Source organism: Gopherus flavomarginatus, chromosome 10, assembly GCF_025201925.1.
Source record: "Gopherus flavomarginatus isolate rGopFla2 chromosome 10, rGopFla2.mat.asm, whole genome shotgun sequence".
Taxonomy (NCBI): Eukaryota; Metazoa; Chordata; order Testudines; family Testudinidae; genus Gopherus; species Gopherus flavomarginatus.
Window position 1 is genome coordinate 15,998,823 of NC_066626.1, and position 15,907 is coordinate 16,014,729.

Consider the following 15,907-nt stretch of genomic DNA (forward strand, 5'->3'; position numbering starts at 1 on the left):
CAATAAAATATAATTGGAATAGTTGGGGAAGAATGTATTATCCTACATTTCTGTAAGAAGAGGAAATGGTTATGAAAAATACATTGGCTTCTCTTCTTTATTGGTTTGAACTTTTTTTGTCCTAAAATACTCACTGACATTGGGATGGGGATATTTTATCTAGTAGTTTTGTGTTTAGCAAAGAGACCTTTTTTTTAATATTAATGGATTTCAAAAGAAAAATTACATTTCTATGCTGAATCCTCAAAACCTGTCATCTTTTTTTACGAGAGCCCCAATCTGCTAAAATTAAGTGTACACTATTGCTGTGGTCCACTGGGCTTTAGGTTAAGTTTCCAGAACTCATTTCACTCCTGCTCACCTGGAAATGCTCTCTGTAAAGGTTAGAAGTGACCCCCATTACTCTGTCACTGCACTGAATTCTGAGGGCTTGTCTCCAAAGGCAACATGTTTGATTACCCTTGTATACAAATCCCAAGCCCCATGTCTCTTGGAAAGGCAAATAATGAGATGTTGGGAATGCATACTTCACCTTTTCTGAGGTTGCCTTCCATCCCAGGGATGTATTTCAAAAAAAATGCAAACATTCCATAGCACGGTATTACACAAGAACCTTTCCTTGTACTTCAAAAAATCTTTGTTCAGATCAGCATTTTCATATAAATATTCTTCTATGGAGGGGTCACAGTATAATTAAAGTTTACATTAAGGGGGTACCTCTCAGGAAAATGTTCTCTTACTTTCTTTTATTTGCTGTGATAAGCAAAGGGTCATGAAATAAGACAACTCCAGCATTGTCTGCACTATCATATTCTGGCTAAGACTTTTAAATTTGTTTTGGGCATCTCAATTTTGGGGTGGGAAACTTGAGACACCTTGGAAAAAGCCTGATTTCTGGAGAGGGTGGGAGCTCGGCACTTTTTGATAGTCAACCCTTTGCGGTTTGATTTTCATAGCTATTTCCCAAAAAATGGTAAAGGTGATGAGTACCCCTCACCTTCCATCAAGCTGAACTGGAAGATGTTGGGCTCAGGACTCCTGGGGAAACACCTATGGCTCAGGAAGTTAATTAATTGAAAAATGACTTGGTGTATTTGCTACCTAAAAGCAAGGTGCTGATATTCCGAATACTGCTACTATATAATGTACTTTCATAAGCTTGCTCATTTTATATTCAGATCATCATAGTGTATCCTTCTAATCTTCCAGGGACCCCTATCACACAATTGCAGCAATGGACCCAGAGAAATTAAATATCTTCCAAACAGTCAGAGAGATAACAGGTAACTCACCTCTGTGATCCTACATAATTTGGGCTCTTTCCTTATTCTACATTTGCTTTTGTTTATATTTAAAGGACATGTATTTTCTTAACTAGCTATGCCACAAGTCCGATAAACGTTTACTGCTTAAACTCTTCAGTATCAGTTGTTGCTTACAAGTACATACTCTCTGTTCTTATTAATGCAGAACGTCGTCGAACTCTGGGGTTCTGAATCTAGGAAATACAAACAGGTGTCAGGAGGTCAGGACTTTATTGCAAGAAGGAGATCCTGGTTAGATACAAGCAAGATGGGAGGAGGATTTGGGGGGCCTTCTGATAGGGAAAAAGTGGGTGCTGTAAAGAAAAGGTTCCAAACCACTGCTCTGACTTAAATATACATCTTTAAATCATCGCTGTGGGGGAGTTTAGTTTGTGACTCCTGTTGGTTTGTGACACTTAATGGGAGTTGTATGGCTCGAACTCCATATAGTGCTTCATGAACTTCCACCGTGTTTGCTACAGTTTCAGCCCACAGGGCTGTGAAGTGAAATACCACAGCTATGAGTTCTCCACTCTTTGCTGTTTCCAGTGCTTTATATATCGTTAAGGACAAGCAACAACTACAAAGACAAGCTGCACCCACTATGGGATGGTTATCGTGGGGAGGAGTTTAAGCAAACTTTTGCCCTTTTTAACATAACCTTATATGACATGTCCCTAAATGCTTTACCACTCAAAAATCAAGGACAAATTGTGCCCTAACTTACATCCACTAGCGACCCCAGTTGGTCAGCAACGTTACCAATGTGCAAGTGAGTTCTGAATCTCACCCTAAATAATGAAGTGTCTTAGGTAATATAGGTTTCAGAGTAGCAGCCATGTTAGTCTGTATCCACAAAAAGAACAGGAGCACTTGTGGCACCTTAGAGACTAACAAATTTATTTGAGCATAAGCTTTCGTGGGCTACAGCCCACTTCATCAGATGCAGAGAATAGCTGTATAGAATAGAACGTCCATTCTATACATCCGATGAAGTGGGCTGTAGCCCACGAAAGCTTATGCTCAAATAAATTTGTTAGTCTCTAAGGGTACATCCACAGCAGGTAGTGATCTATCTATCAGGGATCGAAGTATCGCGTCTCATCTAGACGCAATATGTCAATCCCCGAACATGTTCCCCGTCAACTCTATAACTCCACCAGGGCGAGAGGCAGAAGTGGAGTCGATGGGGGGGCCGCGGCCTTCTATCTCATGCTGTGAGGACAGGAGGTAAGTCGATCTAAGTTACGTCGACTTCAGCTATGCTAGTCCTGTAGCTGAAGTTGCGTATCTTAGATCGATCCCTCCCACCCCAGTGTAGACCAGGCCCAAGGTGCCACAAGTACTCCTGTTCTTTTTTAGGTAATATAAGTGTCAACTCAGAAAGGTACGTAACTGCCAAACATTAAGCACCCAAATAGTCCCACTGAAGGTCACAGCTTTAAGTCCCGTTGATGTCAGCAGGGCTATTCATATGCTGAAGTACCTTGTTAAATGAGGGTCATGGTGATGCCAGGCATGTGGGGACTGTGCGACATGTGGTCTTCCTGCTTTGCATGTGCTGCTAGGGAGGGCATCAGTGTGGCAATGATACATATTTATGTCACTCCTCCTCATGCCGGTGATTCATATTTATGTCTCTGCCCGTCCTGGAGGATCACGATGTCACATGTAGTAGAGCGGAGACTGGGCTACAATGCCTCAAATCCAGATTCTCAGAACTGTTTCAGATCTGGGATATTTTGTTAGATTTATCTATAGCAAAACGATCTCAACTAAAATGTGGGTTTTTCACACGTGTTCCTCAGTTCATGCACATTTTGATTTTGTCTGCTGACTTTTGCTAGAAAAAGGCCAGGAAACCTAAGAAGTGTTGAATTTGCTCATGTGTTACAGGGCTTCTCCTGTTTCCAGTCTCTGGAGCTGGACTGGTTCTGAGTTTTCTAAAACAACATATTTACAAATCTTTGCTCTTCTGGAGGAGCCTATACTACAGTGGCTGACTTTCAAAGATAGTATCCTGCATCATTCATTACCTACCTATTTCTACTTCTCAGACCCATGCTATCCTTTTATCATTCTTTCATAATTCAGATACATCATAAAGCAGTTTCTGTGGTTGAGATGATGAGACACTTGCTAACATTTCTGACTTTATCTCCTTCAGGTTTCTTGAATATTCAGTCATGGCCCCAGAACATGACAGATTTCCGTGTGTTTTCTAACTTGGTTACTATAGGTGGAAGAGCCCTATATAGGTAAGATACTTATCTCTATTTACATAATAATTTATACTGTGCTATCGCCATTAGAAGACTGGTATGTGCATAGCATAGAATGTAAAGTCCTTCATCAGGACTAACTGCATAATCTCTTAGCATATTTCTCAATTGCCAATGTATTCACTAACACTGGTGCAAACACCATTGACCCTGTTAATTAGGTTTCTTTAAAAATCATTGCTTCTTGGTTTCCTACTATGGTAATCAACTCATCACCCCCCAAATTCCATTAATGATGGAGTGTTCAGTGTGCACAATCTTGCTATTCATGGTCCAAGTCTTTGACTCATGAAGCAAGATCACTAGTTTTGAAGATTATGATTTCTGACAGATACTGTGTTTCATTGTAAGGAAATATCACATTTGAATGTGTTGACTTAGATGCAATTTGCCTCTCTGAGTACGCTCGTGGTACTGGGCATACTGTTTTTTAAAAGGCAATGGAAGAGAAATACAGGGATGATCACTGAGCTGCCCCCACTAGCATTACAGAAAATGGCACCTGCAATTGTTTGCCAGTTCCACTTTTACAAGTGATGTTTTGATGTGAAAGCTGATGTGGAGCGGTTGGTGTTGGAGGGAAGTAAATATAGTAAGAAATAATGGGGGAATGAAACAATATATCTATATGATATATACAGCAACCTCTGGCTCCGGGTTGAACAAAATGTAGTAAATCAGTCAAGGGAGTCTGCTGATATCATAAACAACAGCCCAAGCAGATTATGAATAGCAGGGAAACCTTGAGTTTGCATTACTGCCCTGTATTAAGTTTTGAAGTAGCGATTTTCATTGAGAGCATCTGGAAAACAATTATAATCATTAAAATAAATGAATTAATCTAATGAATATCCTGATTTCTGGCTTCACTAATTTTCAACTGTAAAATAATGTACATCATCCTCTCCATGTTGCACAGTGAACTCGTAGTCTTTCTATGAGGAAGGGAGATAACCAGATACTTTGAGACAAGAAAAAAAAATCCTAGAAAGCATTCTGGAGGCTTTTCCTTGAAAATAATCATTTCTTCCCAGATTACTATAGCTGGCATTAATGTGACTCGTGAAAGAGGACTTTCCCACATTATGTGGGATCTCATCATTCTCTTTCATTTTTGGCCTCTCCCAGTATTACTCCTCCATCTTTTTTTGGAAACCTTCCTTCTTTTCTGCAGTTGTCAGCATAGCACTTGAACTCAAAATAGCGAGATTGGGTGAAATTGTATTTTGTGCCACAGAGGCCAGTACCAGCTATAAGCCTCCAGTAATGGCAGGAGTGTGAGCATCACAGCTTATAGTATCATACCCCTGATAGCACAGTGATGCTCCACTAGACAAGTCAGCAAGGCTGCTTTGTGGTCTCTTACGCTCAGTTCTTCCACATGCTCATTCACTGCTTTACAACCGCGTATCTATACTGACCTGCTATGAATCTTTGAACCATGCTCTGTGTATATGGCATTGAAAGCACTTGAAACTAAACTCCCTTCTTGAGTTGTCCTTTATTAATACTCCTTTTAGGTAAGACATGCCATTGTCCAGGGGCAGTTCTATGTATTTTACCACCCTAAGCACGGCAGTCAAGTGGCTTTCGGTGGCATGCCTGCAGGAGGTCCACCGGTCCCGTACCTTCGGCGTACCCACCGCCAAATTGCTGCTGAAGCTGCAGGACCGGCAGACCTCACGCAGGCATGCTGCTGAAGGCAGCCTGACTGCCGCCCTTATGGTGACCGGCAGGCCGCCCCCCATGGCTTGCCGCCCCAGGCATGCACTTGATGCGCCGGTACCTGGAGCCTCCCCTGCATTGTGACTTCACTCATGGGATAAATCCCACATTCCAGGGCTATTCATTGCTTATGTTTGCTCCCCCAGTGGCCTTTCCTTACTTATCCTGAAGCAACAGGCAATTACCTCTCTACAGTTCCAGTCACTGAAGCAGATCAGTGCTGGCAACATCTACATAACTGACAATACCAACCTGTGCTACTATCACACCATCAACTGGACCAGCCTCTTCAGCACTCCCAACCAAAAGACAGTGATCCACCACAACAAAAAGCCTGAGAACTGCAGTGAGTACTTCTATTCGATGCATATGTTTTGTTCGTGATGGGTTTGTGGGTGTATACATGGAATGAATGTGATACATGGGGTGGGCCAGATTCCCAACTGGTATCACTCTGCATTTAGTGATGTCAATGGAGCAACATCAATTTACACTATCTGAGGATCTGGCCCAGCTTGCCTCCGATGAGATTCATAGGCAATTACAGTGCATCCGAGTGTGAGCAACTGAAAAACGAGAATGCTGCTGGCTCACCACATTTTGACCCTGGGACACTTTGAACTTCCCACTGTTAGAAACCCAGTTTCACAATTATAATCTCTAAGGTAATAAATGTGAAGTGAATGTGATGGTCCTGAAAAGGTGTTCATTTGACAGCACTGAAAATTGTAGTCCAACCAAAGTGCCTCAGTCCTAGAGGGGTAACATTTAGGAATATTTGGATGAGTTAGTCTCTTTCACTCTCACTCTTTTCTGTCCTAGAGCTCTCTGATAAGGTTACCAGGAGGGTGCTAATTAGTACTGATAGAGTGGCATGTCTGTTAGTAACTGGATTAAAAGCACTGCACTGGTTAGCCTGCAAACCCAGGGTTGTGAGTTCAATCCTTCAGGGGGTCATTTTGGGATCTGGGGAAAAAATCTGTTTGGGGGTTGGTCCTGCTTTGAGCAGGGAGTTGGACTAGATGACCTCCTGAGGTCCCTTCCAATCCTGATATTCTATGAAACATGATCATAGCTACACTGAAATTAGGCCACACAATTGCATGAAGGCAGTCACATCATGGCATTCATACAGTTCATTGTAAGCATCTGCTAGCCCACTAGCAAGAGATCAGATTCATAAAATTACTTTAAGTGACATTCCCCAGATTTGTGCCTTGACCAGCCAGAAATATTACACTTGTGCTGTGAGCAATCTTAGACTGTCTAACTGCGGTCCTCCTTTGTGTTTCCCCAGTCTCATGGCTCTCTCTTTGATTTCTAAGCTTGTGTGTGTCTCTTGAATGCTGAAGAAGCCCAGTTCTGCATGTAGAAAGCACACATTTTTTGGCGCCACCGTCTCACATATCGTTAAAAATTATGAGCCAAAATCCTTGAGAGTTGCCATTATTTAGAGCAGCCTCATGGCTGCTGTCAAATATGCCAATTGGAACAGCATCTAGAGGCTGGTCTAGCAGCTAAGGGTGACTGGAATGCACAGTGCTCCAGCTACGCCCACTCCGATTACCCCAGCCATGGCTATAGCTGATCCTGGGTCAGTCCTTACTCTGTGCTGGGAGTTAGGATTTTGCCAGGGAATGCTCAGCTGCTTAGTGATGGTGGCTTCCTGGCTGCTTTGCCCCTGCCTGAGCTGGCGGGAGGGTGGGGAGGGTGAGTGGCAAGGATCTGGCTATATGCTTGCAAACTAATAAGAGGGCATGTGTTCAAAATAGCCGTATATGTTGTGACTGGCTGTTCTTGGCCATTTGAGATTCAGGGGGAAAAGAACTTTTTGGGCCACCCGGAACATGGCACAATATTGTACCTGAGTAAGAACAAGTTTTTGAGCTAGATGCAGAAATCACGGGAATGAGATACACCTCTGCCTCGATATAACGCTGTCCCCGGGAGCCAAAAAACCTTACCGCGTTATGGGTGAAACTGCGTTATGTCAAACTTGCTTTGATCCACTGGAGTGCGCAGCCTCGCCCCCTCGGAGCGCTGCTTTACCGCGTTATATCTGAATTTGTGTTACATCCGGTCGCTTTATATCGAGGTAGAGGTGTATATGGCCTATGTTATGCAGGAAATCAGACCAGATCATCTTAATGGTTCCTTCTGACCTTGAAATATATGAATCCAAAGACCTTTTGGAGACAAGAAGCCTTCTCTTCTCTCTGCCACACTGCATATTCCCATAAAATGTGCTTTGAAAGAAAGGGTCATATTGTGTTAAGCGCCGATTGGGTACAATAGGCTGGCTAGGATGCTGCCGAATACTTTTTTTTAAGGAAGTAGCCTTCCTCCCTCCTATCTTGCCACAAAATAAAAACTCAAGCAAGAAATAGATGAACAGAAGAAAGCAGGGAGCCCCATACCTCATACAATAACAGTTCAACAGTGCTTCAGGGCTGTTAGAACTTGGAGACCATGTGTATGAAGACAATCGAAAATAAATGGTCTAGGGTGAACCAAGACACATATGTGAGCCAGGGTGCTTTTCACTTCATAGAACAGTTTCTCATTTGTTCCACAGGCTTTGATTGCTTGGAGGCTTAGGTTGAACACGGTAATAAATAGCTGGGGAGCTGGAAAGTACGCCCAGATTAGCTGTCAGGAGTAGCTTTTCACCCTTTCATGTAATCTCAAAGTTTAGGAGGTTTTGAACTCACAAAAGCTATCAGAACATGGAATTCCCTACCCTATCCAGAGATGGAAGCCTGCATCCATTGTCAGACTGTTTTATTGAAGTGTAGAGTCATGTCCGTGGATTTATACAGAAAATACAAACACCACCAGAGAATGTCAAACAAAAAGACAAACATCACCATTTTGGGGGCATAATAAAAAGTGTTTTTCAGCAGAAATAAATTAATATTTTGTGAAATTGTATATTAAATGGACTGACTCACTGGTGATATTTCCGAAAATCATTGGCAGATGGTGAAGAGTTTAGAATCCTGGAACTTCTCATGTGAGTAACTTGAGTGACGTTACTCACGTATAGAAGGGTTGGGGATCTTGTAGCCTGATGTGGTGTTCCACTCCTTTGGCACCTCCCACGTCCCACTCATGTAGTGAGAACACCTTGGATTTCTCACAAAGCTTCTTCCTCAGGCGATCCTTCCACTCCTCAGACAGTGGTGAGTCCCCGAAGTCAAACTTTGCAGGATCTATCACTGGAGCTTCAGCTTCACACTGGGGTCTCACAAGACTTCCAGGCTCAAAGATGTCTGCAGTTTTCTGCCCTGGTTTTACAAACACATCCTGGCGTGTTTCATTAGCAACCAGTATAGTCAACTCTTCCTGGGCTTCAGCAGGTAGGGTTATGACTCCACTGAGAACCAGCACACCTTCTGGGAGCCCTCCCTCGGTTGGCTGCTCTACCACTGCTAATGTTCCCTTACTGCCTTTTAAGCAGGTACTCATGACAATCACCTCCTTTTCTGATATTGCAGGCACCACTAAAGGGACCGGGCCTGCATACCTCAGTGCTCCCACTGGCAAATCAGGCATCACTTTTCTTGTGTCCTCAATTTTTCTGTAGGCCGCGGCACAGTGTGTGTGTATCACCAAGGTGTATCACCAAGGTCCTCTGCTCGCTGTCTGCAGTAATCGACAAGTATCTTAAAGAGGCTGGAGTTGGTCCCTATTAGCACGAATACATCAGAGGCTCCTTTAGGGTCAGGGCATATTAAAGCAGCAATGTCCACCTCCTGTCTTACCCCAGCAATCTCTTCTGGCAATTCCAGGTGCACTATGACATACCTCTGGTAGGGGTATTCATCCATGCTGAGGCCACACAGACCAAGCCCTGTCAGGGGCCATATAGGCAGATGTCTAAGCATCTGCTGGTAGAAAGACTGGAATATGATAGTCACTTGGGATCTCGTGTCAGGCACTGCTCCACATTCTGTCCCTTCAGCCTTTACAGTGACCTCCACTTGGGGTCCTATCAATCCTGGGGGGGATTTGGGCCACATGGTTCCTGCCGGGGGAGCCTCCACATCCTGCAGGTCTAGGCGGCTCCCTTCCCAGGCCCTGGGGCCAATTCCCGACTTTCCCCAGGTGGTCCTCAGCTTTTGATATACTAGCATGGGATTCTCTGCATTCTGACACCTTGCAGCAATGTGCCCACCCTGGAGACACCGGTAGCAGAAGGATTGTCCTTTCCCTTGCCTCTGGAGTGTTGCAGAGGTTCTAAACATAGTCCTCTGGACTGTGGTAGCAGAGGGTTCCTTGCACCTTGAAGTCTTTGCTGAATCGAAGGTATTCTCTAGTTCAGTCACTTTCTGTGTCAAGGCCTGCACTCACTGGATAAGTTCCTCTTGAGGATTCACCATTAGGGCCTTGGGCGTCTGTATGGATGTTGTGCCAGTTGCCTGGTGTTGCTACACCTCCCAAACCTTGCCAGCTGCCTGCCTCTCTTCTTCCTCTCGGACCTCTTTTATCAGGCTAGAGTAACTTGGTGGATTATCTTGCCGTTCCCTTAATCAAAGGTGGAGAATGATTGGGTTCTGATATTGAATTCCTTTCACAATCTGAGCCAATCTAGTCCTGTCCATTTGCTCAACTGCTGCTGCTCCCCTCATGATGGCTCTCTGTAATAATTTCTCCAACCTCTGGATATAGGAAGAAACCTTCTCTCCCTTTTGTTGCCTGGCATTGAGGAACTTGCAGTAAACATCCTCTGAACCCTCAGTTCTCCCAAAAGTGTGATCCAGGGCCTCTAGGCAGTCCTTCATCTTGACCCCAGGGTTACTGAGCTTCAGGGTGCAAATCACATCTAGGACTGGCCCCCTGAGGCACTCTACTAGTCGCCTTCTCTTTTCAGCATCAGGCACCGCCCACTCCTGCAGCATTTCAGTGGTGTGCTCCAGCCAGGGTTCAAATGCTTTCTCCCCAGGTATTGGGGTGGGACCCCCAAAAAACAACCTCAGTTTACGATAGGGGCTTGACTCAGCATGGGGTGTCATAACCTTCTCTAATGCTTTCCTCAAAGCCTTCACCCACTCATCAGGTGAAGGAGCTCTCCTGGTGTGGGGCTTCCAGCTTAAGGCCCAACAGACCCAGCATATCAGCCAAAATTTTTCCCTCTTTCCCCAAAAAGGCCAACATTTTCTTTAAAAACTGTCCATCAGGGGTAGGGGCTGGTGAGGGCTGGCTCCCAGTGGTTATTACCTTCCACTCACCATCTTCCACTGCTATCGTGCCTGGAACCTGTAGAGTCCACAGCTGATGGCAGCTCACACAGTACAGCAAAAGCCCCCTCCTCCCTCACAAAAATGCGCCCACGCATTTTGCACTTACGCAGGTACTCAGTGGATGCCCTTAAGATAGGTTCTATTGAGCCCTCATCAACTGCCTCCAGCACCGCCGTTACCAGAAGACAGTTCCTAGGGTCAATATTCATCCCCTTGCACCAGTCCTCTAACAAGTATAGGGCCATTATACAAACTCTAATTTTTTCAAATACAACAGATCAAAACAACAAGGTAATTTGGGGTTTTCCCAATTCAATGAATCACTCAAAATGTACTTGCGAGAGGTACTGACCCAGGATCCCGGACAAGCCCCCAAAAATGTAACCCTTCTGCCAGGCTGAATTGATAGCAGCAAGGGCCGGGTTCAATACATAGGGGTCCCTTCCCTACAACGTAATGCAAAACCAGTTCAAGCCCCCACTCAGTGACCTGGAAAATCTTACACACAGCCCTGGGCACTTCGAAGAGGCAATACTTCTCCTCTCGCAAGCACAGAGTCTCGGTATAGCAGAAAATGTTTAATAGCATGAAGTAAACAGCATAGCATTAAATTGGGAAAACACCTCAACTAGAATTCATAGACCAAACCATGAGCAAAGACTCACCCCAGGAAATTGGGCCATGTCCTCTTCCCTGGGCTCTTGAGTCCAGCAACCCCAAAATCACCCACAGTCCCAAAAGTCCCGCAACCCAAAAGTCTCTGTCCCGGGTCAGTGCAGCCCCAGGGTTCAAGAGTCTATCTGCAGGGGTTTTTCCCCCCTACCAGCCTGGGTAGAAAGGGGCACCTTACGTTTTCCGGGGTCAACTGCCCTGCCTCTCCATGGGATTCTGCTTCCGCCTTCCCCACGAACTGCTCAGTTCCGCTCTGCTCCGCTTTGCCAGCTGCTCTGCTCCACCAGCCATCCCGTGATCTGCTCCAGCCGTCCCTGCAAACTGCTCGGGTCCGCTCACTCTGTGGGCCGCTCCAACTGTCCCACAAACTGCTCCGTTCTGCCAGCTGCTCTGCTCCACCAGTCATCCTGTGATCCGCTTCAGCCATCCCCGCAAACTGCTCAGCTCCGCTCGCTCCATGGGTGCTCCATCTGTCCCACAAACTGCTCCATTCTGCCAGCTGCTCTGCTCCATCATCCGTCCTGTGATCTGCTCCAGCTGTCCCCGCAAACTGCTCTGCTCGCTCCGTGGGTACTCCAACTGTCCCACAAACTGCTCTGCTCCGCCAGCTGCTTTACTCCACGATATAGCTTCAGCCCCCTCCACTAGTTTGCACAGCTCTTTCAGCTCTTAGTGAGTTCAGCTCAGGAACCTGTAACTTAGGTTCTTAAGGGAATAAAAAATCAGCTCTGGTATTCAACAGTGGAGAGAAGAGGAGGTGCAATTGAATCTTCTGGCTCACACAAGGAGCCCACTCCCTTGTCTAGCGAGTGCCACTCAATTGATGGTGAGACTCCCTGTCACAAAGCAGTTTCACAGTTCCTCATCCACATGATCAGGGTAACAACACTCCATTCCTCCCGCCCCAACAACAAAGAAACTGGGGATCCCACAGCTGCCAAAGCAACCATCCCAGGCTGCCAAGTGTGGTGGGTGTGCCTATGCAAACACAATCAGCCCCTGAAATTCTTTTCCGCACTTGCCATAATTCACCTCGAGATGTCAGGGTAGAGCTCATCCTGACTCTGCTTACACTTACATTAGTAGTATTACATTCTTTTTCTTGTTATACTGAAATATTAGAGGCCCCAACCATGTTAGGCACTATTCAAACACACAGAAAGAGCTAGCAGCTTTAGGCCTTGATCTTGCAGTTATTTGTCCCTGTGCTTTAACTTAACTATTTGTTACTAGTCCTGTTAACTCCAGTAGGAAGACTCACAGTAGTAAAGTTAAGCATGTCCATAAGTCTTTGCAGTTCAGGTACGAAATAGCCAAGGCAGCCAAAGGGTGAGAGGTGAAGTGATTTGCCCAAGATCAACGCAGTTGGTCGGTGGCGGAGTCAGAAATACAACAGAAGTCTTCTGAGTGCCAGTCCACTGCCCTATCCACGGGACCAATGGTGCCCCATAGAAACGTCCATATCATTAACCGTTTCAATTAATATTGAAGAACGATTGTTTTTATTGGATGTTTGCATTTAAAAATCAGGTAGTGAACCATCTAAAATGTGATTGTCATGTACAAATGTTGGTTTCATAGGTACAATTTAGAAGATATTTTGGAAGAAAAATGTGACCTAAAAGACCAATGTCCTATAACCTACCCTATTACATGTTGAAGATGAAATTATTGAAGTTATTCTAGCAGAATGACAGAATTTTAGGCATAAACATGCAACTTAATGTAACAGAATCAGATTTGGAGCATAGTTGCTGAAAGGCTACCTAGAGAGTGTTATAGTTTTGAAAAAGTTCCGAGTATAGCAATGCTACTTTAAGCAGTGTATTCTAAGATAACGATGATGTTTGTGCATTTGTCAGTGGAGTTTGGTAGTACATTTATTTTTTTGAATGATGAAACATGCTGGAGATAAAGAGAATGGGTGTATGGATCTCTATCACTTCAAAAAACACTAGAGAATTATCCTGGGCAGGAAGTACGTGTTAATCTCCCAGCATCGTCATCATTGGCCCATCATCACATTTTGCAACTTCATAAAAACGTGAAACATTTGATGTTCACTTTGACAGTTTATTCTATAGGAATAAAGGCCTGAGCACCTTATACAGTGATGGTTCCAAGTTCAGGTCAGTAAAGAATTTCTTCCGATTTGCAAAAGCTTGATCTTTGCAATATTGTCAGGGATTTGAAAAGAGCATCTGCAGTTCGAAGAGGCTGAATAAGACAGCAGCTGATAAAATGCAGGAAAAGGTTTTGTCTGACTTATTGGTGTAGTAGAGTTCTACTGGTAACTGAATCACTGTTTTTGGGAAAACTTTGAAACCATTCAGCCTAATATTAAGCCCAAACGCTTGAGAGATCTAAAACTATCCTGGACAAAACACAAAGAGGTATCAGTCTTGAGCCTTGTAATTACACCGCACTTGAAGTGGGATTTGCTGCCTTGAAGGGTGAATACCACTTAATAATACAAGGTTCCTTTAAGAGAGTCACTTCTTTCGTATAGGACTAGACCAAGGGACAAATCCAGCATTTGTCCTTCTGGGAAATAGAAGAACTATTCTAATATTTCCTTTCTATCTCATATGATTCTGTCATACTTTGTGTAGAGTGTACATCCAGGAGTAATAAAGCATTAGCTAGTGCTGACTAGCCAGTGCTCTGATGTTGCTTCCAGGTGATAATTTGCTGGAGACGATAGATGTGTGTACAGAAATTCTGATTGATTGATTGATTTGCTGCACATAACATACATGTGGTGTTGAGGGGCATATAACTACCTGAATTGACTGGTAGAGGGATACACAGCACCTTAGAAAAATTAATGAATGTTCACAGAATTGATCATGAAGTGAGCTGTAGCCCATGAAAGCTTATGCTCAAATAAATTTGTTAGTCTCTAAGGTGCCACAAGTACTCCTGTTCTTTTTACGGATACAGACTAACACAGCTGCTACTCTGAAACCTGTCATAAAATTTCTGTTTCTGCTACCAAAACAACTTTCTTTTCCAGTGAATGTGGAAAATTTTTGAATTTCTCCACATTCACTCCTGAGCAAAATTTCATCTATTTGTCAGAAAAGTTTCATTTGTTTATTTTTTTTTACCCCTTTGGCTATATACTTAAATCTCTTGTTTTTGTGGAAAAAAAGTAAAAATTTCATAGCAAATATACATAGAAGCAAATTTTACTTTTTAGCACACAGGCAACTCCTGGGACATTTATGGGTGTTTGTAGCATCTTAGCTGAGATGAATTAATTGAATTTAACCCCATCCATTTCACATGTTTGTGAAATGTTGAAAATACAATGGGAGGATATCTTTGCATAGGCCCAGTGGTAAATTCAGAAATTACATTAAAAAAAAACACAGCACCCTAGGTACTAAACTGTTTGGGAGTAGGGATGGCGAATGGACATCTTCCAGCCGGCAGCTGTGTTGTCATGTGTTTCAATAATTATCCAGCTCTATTAAAATGAATACTGGAGTACTATCCTAAATGCAATGCATGGGGCTCTCTTTGAATACACTCTTTTCCTGTAATTGATAGTATAAATCCAGTATAAATTATAGTTTATGGTGTGTATGCATCTTAATATTTTATGAAAATTCACTGTAAAAAGTGAAATACTGTAAATCTTTTTGTAGGGAATATAGTTTGGTAGGTAGGTTTGCCATCTTATCACCGTAAAATAAAGGGCCTGCTGTCTTTTCCTAGCACTGGGCCGACTGGTTCTTAACATAATGCCAGCAGAGAGCTTTCATTAAATATGAATTCAGAAAGGTTGCAGTTGTGTAAAAAGTTGTTTAAAATCTTCCAGTTTTATGGGCTCATACAGCGTCCAATGAAACCTTTCTAGATAAACTGTTACTTGTTGTGAATCATATCAATCTAGCAGCCAATTAAAAACTTGAATAAATTATTATACTATAATAAAGCCTGATTTGAAGTCAACTGATGAAGTCAATAGAAGTCTGTCTACTGAATTCAGTGGGCTTTGGATCTTGCCCGTGAACAAATGATTGATCTTTGGCTATGTACTTAAATAGCTAATTTTCATGGTTCCTTTCTATCCTGTGGAAACATACTGGGTTTGATTCTTGTACCCTGTGCAAGCCCATTGAAAGGATATAAGCATATTTTCTGAAAATCTGAATGAAAATGAATTGCTGTCGTAAGCAGTAACATCTTCTGAATGCTAAATGTATTATGTGCTTTGACTGTATGAGGAAGAAAAAAAACATTTTAACATACAGGAGGAGCAAAACCAAACCAAACCCTAATGTATTTTTACAAGTTACTTCAAAATTTCAATCCTTTCCTATCAAGTTTCAGTTCAGAACACATTTTTATGGCTTAGTAATAAGCACCTGGAAATAATGATTTCTTACTGCCTGTCTTTTTTGCATGGGCTGTGGCTACGCCTCTATTGTTGCGATTCCAAGTGGGGTAATTACATTTTGCCTACCTAACATTCCTCTGTAGTTTCAGTTTGATAAGACTCTCTCAATTTTCTGTCCTGAGTCATTTCATTACATTGATCCATACTATTTAAACAGAAATTCCCATCTAAGAATATATATTAAAAAAAACATTCTAATCGCTACGCATTCAATTACAAAGAACAGTAAATCAGTAATAATTTCAGTATAATGAAACCTAATTAATAAGCAAA

The 15,907-nt window shown here is 43.1% G+C and overlaps 1 protein-coding gene across 6 annotated transcripts in view; it reads left to right on the forward strand.

Annotated features, from left to right (window-relative positions):
- The window catches only part of ERBB4 (erb-b2 receptor tyrosine kinase 4), a 1,018,488-nt gene that overhangs the window by 755,848 nt on the left and 246,733 nt on the right, over positions 1 to 15,907 (forward strand). For all 6 annotated transcript variants that reach the window (XM_050916103.1, XM_050916105.1, XM_050916107.1 and 3 more), the window contains exons 10-12: positions 1,210 to 1,283; positions 3,472 to 3,562; positions 5,458 to 5,657. In XM_050916103.1, coding sequence (XP_050772060.1) covers positions 1,210 to 1,283; positions 3,472 to 3,562; positions 5,458 to 5,657 — 365 coding nt within the window. The remainder of the gene's footprint in view (positions 1 to 1,209; positions 1,284 to 3,471; positions 3,563 to 5,457; positions 5,658 to 15,907) is intronic.